The following is a 12,207-nucleotide window of genomic DNA, read 5'->3' as shown; positions in this document are numbered from 1 at the left end:
TTGGAACCATTTTTTTTTTTTTACATTTTTTACTGCTTTATTTTCACATTGTATGAACAATTTAAATTGACAAGAACAAAACAGATGTACTGAATGATAACAAGAAAACTGAAAAAACAATTGTGCCTCTAAATGTAGTTTATTTCTAGATTAAAAAACCCATAAATTTCCAACAAACTTGTTTTTTCCCCCTAAAATTATTCCCATTCCATTGTAGTCGCTTTTCTAAATTTGATTTTTCATCGAATACTACAGAAGTCAGATGATGATCTCATCGTACAGAAAGGTATGTATTCAAATTTCATTCAAAGAAAAATCCTTCGCACACATGTATAATGTAAGACGTGACTCTAACAAAGACACTGATCTCGCTGCGTCACTACCAGAAAAAAACCCCTCCGTCCAGCGGCCAAAACCCCCCGTTAAGGACAGTAAAGATTAAGTAGCGGCACGATGTGCATGAGTTGAATAGCGTATGGCTTACGGTACACCTCCGTGACATTGTGTGTACAGATATGATGACTGCTCCATATGGTCGGAAAAGTGATCGCGTACACGACAACTAAACAAAAAAAACTAAGAATAATTCTTCAATTGGTCATGCATGGGCATCTCTTTGACGCAATCACACTCACGGAAGACGTCAGGAATTTCATTTCGAGAGCAGCGGCATGTTCGACTCCGTTACGCGGGGCGATCGAAGTGGGGAATTTTGCCTTAATTGCAATAAAATGAAAGGAAAAAGGAAAAGAACATTTCATCTGATAGAAGAGATGCCTCTTTTTACATTCAGTCAATTTTTTTCCCCAACTGAAAAATAAATTGAAAAGATTTTTCAATCAACCTCTTTTATTTTTTAATTAAAAAAAAAAAATTAGGGAGTGAAATCCCTCTTTTGATTTTCAGTCATTTTTTCCAACTGAGAACTAAAAGTGCAAGCACTTAATAGTCTTTTTTAAATTGTGAAATAACTATCAAATAATATCAGCAAGATCCTAGTAGACCGTATTTTTTACAATAAATTGACTCCAAAAGCTTTTAATTTTCTCATCTTACAGCTCTGCCGTGACTAGAATTTCTTAATTTTGAAAATTGTCGACTCTGGCGTCATTTACGCCATGGCGCGACCCCTGACAAAATATTGACACTGTATGCCTCATTTGGTGCCGTTTATTTCAGCTGTTATGTTAGGAGACTCTGCAATTTGACTCAATAATATGAGAAAGCAGCGGCCAAAAATAACCTACTCCCAGTGGAGCTGTGTTTCTTAAAACTTCCATGCAGCACGAAAATTCATGGATAAGGAAAATCTCTCACAGAATCTTTTTAGTTTCTTCACAAAATCTGTTGTTTATTCCTCCAGGTTTGATAAAAATGTTGTTAAACTGTTGTTTATAATCAAGAAGGATAAGATACATGTAGGACTTGTTTTTGTGAAACATTTTAAGGTCTAGCACTTTAAAAGTAATTTATTTATTAAAGGACAGAACTTAAACTGTTTTTTTTTTGGGAGGAGTCAAATCTCTAGAGTGGCTTCTAGTTTTGTGAGTGTCTATTCCAGGAAAAGCCCAATAATTTTGAACTGAGATGGGCAGACTTTAAGATTATCAAGGATTGAACATTTCTTGGGGGAAAAACAGATGCTATGTAGCTTTTAATTTTGACAAACAGATAATTGATCACTGATCATTTCTGAACAAAATAAATAAGTGAACAATTCCATTGTTAAATGTAACATGCGAGGATGCATCCCATGCTCTTCAAAAAATGGATTTTTTTTTCTCCTACGGATTTTCAATTTACATGTATATGTTTTGTTTTAACGAAAAGCTACTTTTATTCAAGTTCTGGGCGTCTCCAACGCTCTGAAAAAGGAACTTTGCTCTGTACAGAAATGAACCCGCCCTGCAAGAGCCAAATTACAGCTATTGTCTGGCAGCCCACAATTTGATTTTTGTGAAGAAACAATTTAATAACCAAATGTTGGTGGATAATATGAAAAATAGCAATTCAAAAAACATTTATATTTTTTAATGAAACTCGGGAGGAAAAACATAGGGGAACGCATCTGTAAGAAAAATTTTGAATTTTACGTGACAGTCAGCTGCATGAACAGTACTCTTTACAAGAAAAAGAAGGACAAAGTCATACAACTGTACATGTACAAATGTACATGTATGCATTGGGTGGTAAGAAAGCACACTAATACGTGTACAATGTACATGTACATGTACATGGATGGGGCTGTGGTTTATATTTGTAATTAACGGCAACTCCAGTGCTATGAAAGAAGTGTAATGTCCGCGACAGAGCCAATAGGCCATTATCATGTTGCGGCCATCTTGATTTTTTCCCCATTCAAATCAACGTAACCAAAGCGAGGCTGGAAGGAAAAATAGTCTGGTTCCTTTTTGCACAAAAACATTATCATTCAGTACTGTTATTGAATACAGAGAACATGATTGAAATGGTGGCAGCATGGTAAAGGTCTATTAACCATCTAATTTGTGATGCGATCGAGCTACATGAGTCGTTTGTCGACCCTGGTCAAACATTTTTTTTATTGCAGATTTGAAAAGAGTACATTGTAGGCCTACAACCTCAGCATTACTGCTGTGAAAACCGCATGCTGATGCCATCTTTAGTTCACTAATTATGGAAGTGGGAACACCAAGAGATGTGATGAAGTGATGTGATGAAGTGGCCCTATTTTGGCCTGTATCTCCAAATAAAAATTCCCGACAAACGACTCATTTAGCGTGATCGCATCACATTTGATTCAAAAACACAATCCAAAACTCCTAGTCTGTAATCTCCTTGCAAAAATACTAGATGACGGATGTAAGATTTGAACAAATATATTTTCAGGTTTATTCACTAAGCTCTTAAAAGCTCTCTCATAGACATAACATAACACTGGAAATGCCCGCGTCATTAAGGATTAAACTCAGAAAATATTTCTAAATCCTTACAGCCGCAGATCTGCATTTCAAACATGTACTCAGTGGGTACAACAAAGAAAAACAGCCAGTGCTTTCACTGATAATTAATGAGCCATCTTCAATGCAACAACAGCCACAAAATGTGGGGGTGGATTTGTTGTCTTTTTATTTCTTTTTTTTCAAGAGACCTTTTTTTCCAAGAGACCTTTTTTTTCCCAAGAGACCTTTCGCGCACTCACTACAGGCATTACATCAGAAACAGCCTTCGTTGGATAACAATGGGGCAATTAACGGTACATTTGTACGTATCGGTATGTAAACTTATGGGGAAAAAAAGAGCAAAACAAAACAGCAAATCTATGTGTATTTTGTGTATTTTTTTTAAAAACATGTACCTGTACATGTACATTGTATATTTTGGCATAATATTGAATACATGTATATTAATATTAATATTTTTTATGACATATAACCAACCACTGAAAACATGTAAATTGACAAGATGTTAACATGTTGAATAAAACATGCTAATAATAACAGTTCACTGGTGAAGGATAAATTGAGCTGTACCGTACATGTACAAATGTACACACACCTGTGCGTGACTACTCATACATGTACATGTACATGTACAGTGTATACTTGCACAAATTTAATGTACACATACATGTGTATGTGCCATGTGTCACTACCATTTCATGTTAACTGCAAATGTTCCCGTAAACCTGTTAATGTTTATTAATCAAACATCTTTCATTTTCGTTTCCGTGTCTTATAGGCACATCATTATACACCCACATTACAATTCACACAATGTATGGAAAATATATTCACCTACACAATGTAGACATCTTGGTATTTTGTGCATTAGAAACAATTTATAATTTTAAAATAAGAATATTATAATTTATTCAGATAAAAAGTTAATTTAAATGCAGTATAATTTTACCCTGAGCTGTTGTATGCAAATTTTTAACACTTTTGTAAACCATTTCCAAAACTCTGTTGTAACGGTCTATTCAATGTTTTATAAAAACAAATTAGTAATGGTTTTTATAAATTTTGGCAGTCCCAACAAAATTATGTACATACATGTATACATGTACATGTAAGTACATGTGACACATGTGCTCATACATTATAAATAATTCTACATCATGGACACATGTACAGTACACAAATTAGGTGGGTACCTGTACATGTGTGTGTACATTGTACCATGCCATATCTTGTATTACAATGGAAAATGTACACAATATATGTACATGTACATACATGTACATCTATCATGCACATGTATACAGATGTACTTTTTGTATAACAGAGCTACATCTTACAATCTCACCTTTACGTTCCCACGTGGTGGAGCCACGCAGGGGTTGACATGACAGGCAATGCAGGAACAGAAGAACGGAAACAAACGAGCCGTGCCAGAACGCCATCCCGCCGCAAAAACCGCAATGCGTAAAACGCCGTGCCAAACTCGCGTGACAATTCAAACAGTAGCAATCTCCCCCAAAATATTATCCGTTCCGGTACAAAAATCCTGAGGAGGAGGATGCGGAAATTGGACGGAGGATGAGGTGGGTGGTTACCGGGATGAAGGGTGACGGGTACCGGTCTCTCTACGATCCCAGAAATAACGAGTGACAGGCAGCATCGGCGGACCCGTACTGAGATATCCACCGCTCGATCCCGCAGTTGTGTTATTTTTAACCGATTCACAAACTATTGTGTGCAGAGCGAGTGAGGCAATGTATTCCAGTATGCCTTCACTGTGCCGTCAGATGACGTACACGCACGTCGCCGTCCTGTGTGTGTGTACAGATGCAGAGAAGCTCATTAGCAGATGCTGCAGGTTGCTTGGGGAGCTTCCATTCAGCTCGGCGGGGGTGTGTACAGTAACCACGATAAGGGGAGGGGAGTGATTGTGTAAACTATTACTAATTAATGAATGAAGGTTCTACCAGCAGAACTACACATCTCGGGGAGACAATGGATTTGCATTGAACGACCGTTAGAAAAATGCAGGGTGAAAGATAACACTCATTAGAGCGAGTGCTCTTCAGTCATTAGTCAACTAGACAGATTTCGGTTGAAACATTAGACTCCTATGACCTACACAGTTTATCATTATATCAAATTCCCAGACTTCTTAAGCTACTGATTTCTTCACGTATGTGGTATCAGCAATTTCAAAATGCATGCACTCTTTCATTTGAAGACAGCAAACAAAAACACATGGTGTGTTAAAGGGAATGTACATCATTGGCTGTTGCTGTAATTTTCAGAAATGAACTATTTGAGGGGTTAGTATAATAGATCAAATATTGTTAAACTGACATGTTCGAAATTTTGTGTTCGAAAATGTTGGAAAACCAAGAAAAACAAAACTGTTCAAGTAGTCTGGTTCCCTGACTCCACTTAAGATAAAATGGATCAATTTATAGATGCCAGAAAATCGTAAGGTAAGGGGATCCAGTCTAGCTGGCCTGCACCCGTTCATGAACATGTAACCAATAGAAAACAAAATTTGGACTGAAAAAAAAAGGGTAAATTTGGAGCAGAAGTCGAAAAATAGTTAGGTTTTTCCAACGATGGTCGGCCGACCAGCGTTGGAAATGTATACAAAAATACAATTTTCTTGAAAATGACTTCACACCAGGTGCCATAATTTTACAGGTTGCTTTAGACTGTCATTTACCAACATCCTAGTAAGTTATTTTGTAAAAACTTGGTAGTTTTATTTTTCGATGTTTGCAAATGTTGTATATTCCCTTTAACTCAAATTATTTGAGTTAAAAATACTTGCGTGTGTACACAATGAGGTTGAGAACGAGCGCAAAGGTATATTTATTGATCGTGAAGATCAATTTTCACTTCCTACAGTTTTATGTATGGTCAGTTTGAACAGCGCTTTGAGTACTGACATGAGATGCACTTTCACTGTGCACAGTCGGAAGTCCACATTTCCATCACATGTAACTCAATTTTCGAGGGGGGGGGGGAGACATTGAAATAGGAATTTGTACAATTTACTTTTTGTCAAGTTGGGCCAAAACAAAATGCGCATTAATTATTGTCTTTTCTTTTTAAATATTGAATGGCAGGGAAGTATGCTTACTGATAAAGTATTTTTGTAAAGAAAAATATGATTGTTGAGAATTTTTCTGCTAATCTTGATGATTCATACTTGTGTATGAATTACAAATTTACCCAACTACAATGTAGTCCCTGTGCTGCTCCAAACTGCCACAGCACTGTAGAGCTGTATCAGATAATAGATACAATGTGATACAATGTATACAATGTAATACAATGTAATACAATGTAATACAATGTAATACAATGTAATACAATGTAATACAATGTAATACAATGTAATACAATGTTGTACAGGCGCAAATGAGTAAACGTAAAAAAATAGTGCATGATAAAAGCTTTATCACCGTTTTACTTATTTGCATGTGAAACTGTCCCTACAAATGTAATCACTCTGCATTAGATCATAGAGCTACATGTATGAAACAGATTATTTTTGTCAATCTTCTAAAAGTACATGTACACACCCAATCAGGAGAAATCCCCCTTCACTTTGTTCCCACGTCCGAACACATTACCCAACCCTAATCCTGCAAAATCAATAATTCTATAAGGGACAGTTAAACCTGATATTGATCATATTGATCAGTGATTAATCCACTGCAGTAAACTGCCCTACCCCACTGCGCATGCTAACTCTACTGCCGTTCCCTTGACGATGCTTATTGGTCGATAATTATTGATCGATACGCATTGATCGGCATATCAATGGAGTGAATTTCCACGGTCGACACACACTTGTTACTCATTTGCATATTTCGGGTATGACAGAGTTGAGGGCGGGAATTCAGTTCATGTAAATATGGCAACGTCCCTGGTTTCTTATCAATTATTTACATGAACACATTTTACGGTCCTTGAAAATCAATTAAGGTGGAAATAGTATGCATGCACATGTAGTACTGGAAAATTTCTTACTTTGAAAAAAATCAAAAACAATATGTGTGAAGCACTGTGGTCCAATGGTTACAGTGTTCAACTCACGTGACGTGGTACGTACATTGTACGTGGGTTCGAACGCTGATGGGGAACATGGTGCTTATGTTCTTGGGCAAGACACTTTACTACAATTGTACAATTACTTCTCTCCACACAGGAGTATACATGGGTACCTGTGAAGGTAGAGACCAGATTGCGCTGATCTCGAGCTGCTGCAGAAAACTGGTCTCATGGCCTGATGAACAGGGGTAACAATTGTGAAGCGCTTTGAGACCCATATAAAGTTCTCACATGATGATTAAATTTTATAACAGATACAACAATTTGACCCAATCAAAATTATCAATTTTTTTTAGTAAACTTCCACTACACTGCGCAAAAAGCGAAAGTCTCATAGTGTGTTAGTCCGCGACTTGCGCAATAAATAATGGCGCAGCTTGCCCAATCATTTTAGGTGGCATAAGTTGTGGCGTAGCGACTGAAAATTACCTATTTTACAAGTGAATCGTGATCGTCATGGAGCCTGTCATTGCACAACTTATATTAATTCAAGACACTCACAGTCACAGCTTTGTGTTTGAGGTACCGGTACATGTTGCTTTTGTAATTTTTAGAGCTGCCGCACGATTCCGAAAAAAGTCGGACAAAGTTATTTTCAAGATGGCGGGCTGAGGTGATTCAACAACTGTTTCGTGGAAGAACAAATTCATACACTACATGTACAGCCATCGTAAATGCTGTATTTATCCTCGTCCAAGATAATTTATAAAATTTATTTAAAAGGTTGCGCAGCTATAAGTTTCGTGAAATGGGAGGATTGTTTTTGAGGTAGAATACGTAACACACGTTGGAAATAAAAATCTCAAGTACACGATATATCAATCAATTATTGCTATTGCTGTATCGAATCAGGACAGTAAGCAAGTTTCCCACCCAGGGGTTGGAAACGAGGTTGAAAATAAAGCAATCCCTAGGAACGAGGTTGATGTAAAATCCCTGTTTACTTGTGCATACATGTACAGTACAAGCCCTCAGGAAGTTTTGCATTGTGTACGTATTTGCGATGCGATCAAGCTAAATGAGTCGTTTCTCGACCCCGGTCAACTTTTTTTTATTACAGATTTGAAAAGAGCACAATCTCAGCATTAATGCTGTGAAAACTGCATGCTGATACCATCTTTAGTTCAAAAATTATGAAAGTCGGAACACCAAAAGATGTGATGAAGTGATGTGATGAAGTGGTCCTATTTTGGCCTGTATCTCCAAATGAAAATTCCCGACAAACGACTCATGTAGCTTGATCGCATCACATTTAGCTATTGAACATGTTGAAGCACATGTGCAATGTCAGATTCTACCATTTTTTTCATCCCTGAAAAGTGCTTGAGGCTATTATGTGATAACACAGAACCAAAAATCCCCGCCATAGGTTTCATACTTCCCTCTAATCGCACTTGGCATTTTCTGGTTGATAACATTCTTTACTTGTCAACATACACGTAATGAAATGGTGAGATACAATGCATGGCCATAATGCTTCATTGGATCAAAGCCGTTAATCCCTTGGGCAAATGTTACAAATGTTAAATGATGCTATTATTTCTGGAGGCAATCGCTAGTAGAATTTGCAGTTGCGCTGTAGCTAGGCAACCAGAGGTGGGCATGTCAAGTCGATGTTGCTAGGTGTTCGTTGGAGGGAGAGGAGCAGGGGTATGGGGTTAGGGGGGAGGGGAATGAGGGTATATGGGGGGCAGGGGGCAGAGGCAGAAACAGTGGGTTTAGGGGATTACAGGCGGAGGGGAAAGGGAAGGGGGTAGGGTACAGGGGGAGCTGGGTATGGGGAGGGGGGTACGGGGTATGGGATACGGGGTACGGGGAGGGTACAGGGTACGGGGAAGGTACAGGGTACGGGGAAGGTACGGGGTACGGGGAGGGTACAGGGTACGGAGAGGGTACAGAGAGGGTGCGGGCTACCGGGAGGGTACGAGGTGAGGGTGCACGTTCAATTTACAGTGTACATGTATGCAATTGCCTGTTTCAAAGCCACCATGACTGAACTATGTGTACAGGCGCGGATCCAGGATTTTTTTAAACGGGGGGCACACTGTTGGAGCAAAATTATTTGCTCCGAGAATGAATGCGAGCGCGGAGCGCGAAGCCCTTACGGCGTGGGGTCCGGGGCCCGCTTAAGGGCCCCGGAAAATTTTGGATTTTAGATGCTCTGTGGTGCAATCTGAGGCGGTTCCTGGCTCCTTTCCCCTGAATTAGCTGAGCAGAAGTGTTTAAGATTTTAAGGATTTTTTTAAAACATACTCTTACTTTTACAATTTTTAAGTTACTGTATGCTTGAAAGTCGAAAACCATTTTACGTCTTTACATTCTCTTGCTTTTTATTTTGGAAAAGGAATTGTATTGACTTCGTTTTGTAAACTGTTTCAACGGTGCGTTGTGGCTTTTGCTCCGAGGACTAATGCGAGGGCGGATCACGCCTGTCTTACGGCGTGGGGTCCGGGGCCCGCTTAAGGGCCCCGGAAAATTTAGAATTCTAGATGCTCTGTGGTGTATTCTGAGGGGATTCCTGGCCCCTTTTTCCCTGAGTTATTTGAGCAAAACGTTTAAAGATTATAAGGATGTTTTTCATTGGTTTATAATATACTCTTGCGTTTACGAGCCTTTTCAGTTTCTTCTGTTCTTCACTTGTATAACCAAACATTTTCGTCTGCATAGTTATTTCCGTGCTTATTTTTGAAAAGGAATTGTATCTTGCAAGGATGAGTATAAGACCAATGCGGAGCGCAAACATCTGTCGGCGTGGGGTCCGGGGCCCGCTTAAGGGCCCCGGGAAATTTTGGATTCTAGATGCTCTGTGGTGCAATCTTAGGCAATTCCTGGCCCCTCTTCCCCTGAGTTATTTGAGTAAATTGTTTTAAGATTATAAGATTTTTTTCATTGATTAAAATATAATCTTGTTTTTACAAGCCTTCTCAGTTTTTTTCTTCGTGCATTATATTTTTGAAAAGGGAATTGTAAAAACTTAGTTTGTAAACTGGTGTAAGGATGCTTTCTAATGTTTTGTTTCAAGTTGAAATTTTCAGTTTATCAACAATAAGAAACCGCTTGAACATGTTAATTGATCTCAAGTTTAAAATAAGTGTAATTTAATCAAACTAAAACAGAGGAGCAATTAGCCTGCATTGTAACTTCACAGCTCAGTTTATCTCATGACTACAGAAATTAATCATACGGTCATCCAAGTTTTTCCCTCTTTTTTTTGCATAATGTAAAATGTCCAAACATTTTAAAGAAATGTTCTTTTAATTCAATCCAGTTTCAATTTCAAGAATAGGGCTTTTTAGGGGCCATTCAGAATTTTCAATGTTTTAAAATTTCGACTATTTTTCCAAATTGTGGGTGGGTGGGTCAAGCTAAATAATTGAAAATCGAAATTCACTTTTCATGGGAAAAAAAGAGCAAAAAAAAATAGATCTTTTGACTTGCCTGAACTACGCGCATGCGTTCCGATTTTGCGATGCATGTTTCTTTTCCAACTTCGTCCCCTGTATGTACTGCACAGGCCCGCCAGTGTATGTACATGTTTTGTTTTTTAATACTGCGTAACAAATCAGTTTTTTATTAATCAAAATTAGGGGTGGGTGGGTGGGTCAAAATAATTTGGAAAAAAAGTCGAAATTTTAAAACATTGAACATTCTGAATGGCCCCTTAATTACACGTGCATGTATTTGTAAATAAACCATCGGCAGATCGCCGGCGCAGCAAGACAAATTGTGTGAGACACTGCGTCTGGTCTTTACATTATAATAGACATCGGGTCTTTCGGCGCCATGATTGCAATTTCCACATGGTACAATTTTGAAGGTGGATTCGTCATTTAGTTATGTAAAAACAATAACAGTAAATAATTGTTGATGATAACGTTGAGAAATAGACATCGGGAATAGGTGTATAGGCCTACCTCCCGGTCCGGCACGGATGCCGGCCCGCGTCGCCACCGGCGAACTACGATCAAATTTATCTCGCTTGCAATTCAAAAAGCAACACACTTGCGTTCCGTCTAATTTGCAAGAGCATGTCTCGAGTGCTAAAACTTGCCTTTGGGCAATAACTGCTGATTGTTTTTGTCCTCAGACAAACAGATCTCTTTTATGTACCAAACTTATCAGATTTGTATTTTCTGCAACGCGTAGTAACGTCAAACCCAACTGTTGGATCTCAACTTTCTTCGTTATTAAAAAAACGTTTTAAGGACGGATCCATGACTTTCAGGGGTGTTTCAAGTTTTGCAGGGTTTTACATCGTTTCTCGAATAAAGTCTTTACGAATATTATATGATGACGTGACGTTGAAGAAGTCAATTTAAAACAAGGACATGTTTTGGACTCTTGAATTTGTAATTCAAAAGCGCGTGGAACAGCTGGCAAATTGTTCTTACTAAAACACACCCTTGACCAATGGTGTGGTCCAAAGAGCACTGCACAACGTGTGTTTGTCGCGCACATAAAGCTGCATGTTCGTAGAGAACAAATCGTGTACGTTCGTATGAATCTCATTTAATAACGGTATATGCAGGGTAATACGTACGCACGTACGTACGGGGTACGTACCATGGGATCGCGGTTTATTTCGAAGCTTCTCGAGTCGAGTACGCAATGTTTGCAGGCTCATGTTTAATGTCGGCGCCGGTATTTTTGTAAGGAGGTTCCCTCCTCCTCCTTCCCTCACCTCCCCTCTTTTTCACCCTTCTATTCCTTTTTTTTTTGGACTCAAATTTGACGGGGGGCACGTGCCCCCGCGGCCCTCCCCTGGATCCGCGCCTGGTGTAGGTACGATCAAAATACATACATACATGTACAGCTTCACCCTAACCTCCAAACTCCATCAAACTTTGGGGGACTTGGTCCTGCAGGCCTGGTTTGACTAAATATTGATAGAGTGTGATGGACTTGGGCCTGGAGGCCTGGAGGCCTGAAGCAGTGCCAGGAGTATCCGATTGATTTTGCCTAGCATCCTGTACTGCTATTGTCATGTAAGCCAAGTGTATTAAGTCCATATCAGTGTCCATCAGTACATCAGAGGTGGATTTCATTATGTCATGCATTGGTAGCAAAGTGAGTGATGGATTTTGGCAGACTTGGTCCAGTACTTGTACATGTAGTAAAAGACAGCAGGGAGTTGGGTTAAAGGTAGAGTCCATCATTTGTAATT

General features: G+C 38.8%; 1 protein-coding gene across 1 annotated transcript in view; it reads right to left on the bottom strand.

The window, feature by feature from the left end:
• Positions 1-4,775, bottom strand: part of LOC119720132 — a 66,229-nt gene extending 61,454 nt beyond the window's left edge. Inside the window, exon 1 of the mRNA XM_038189687.1 lies at positions 4,288-4,775. Coding sequence (XP_038045615.1) covers positions 4,288-4,384 — 97 coding nt within the window. The 5' untranslated portion in view covers positions 4,385-4,775. The remainder of the gene's footprint in view (positions 1-4,287) is intronic.
• Positions 4,776-12,207: the final 7,432 nt, after the last annotated feature.

Source organism: Patiria miniata, unplaced genomic scaffold (assembly GCF_015706575.1).
Source record: "Patiria miniata isolate m_02_andy unplaced genomic scaffold, ASM1570657v1 HiC_scaffold_9, whole genome shotgun sequence".
In the NCBI taxonomy this organism is placed as follows: domain Eukaryota; kingdom Metazoa; phylum Echinodermata; class Asteroidea; order Valvatida; family Asterinidae; genus Patiria; species Patiria miniata.
The sequence above is the reverse complement of the archived record's forward strand: the minus strand, read 5'-3'. Positions and strand labels throughout refer to the sequence as shown.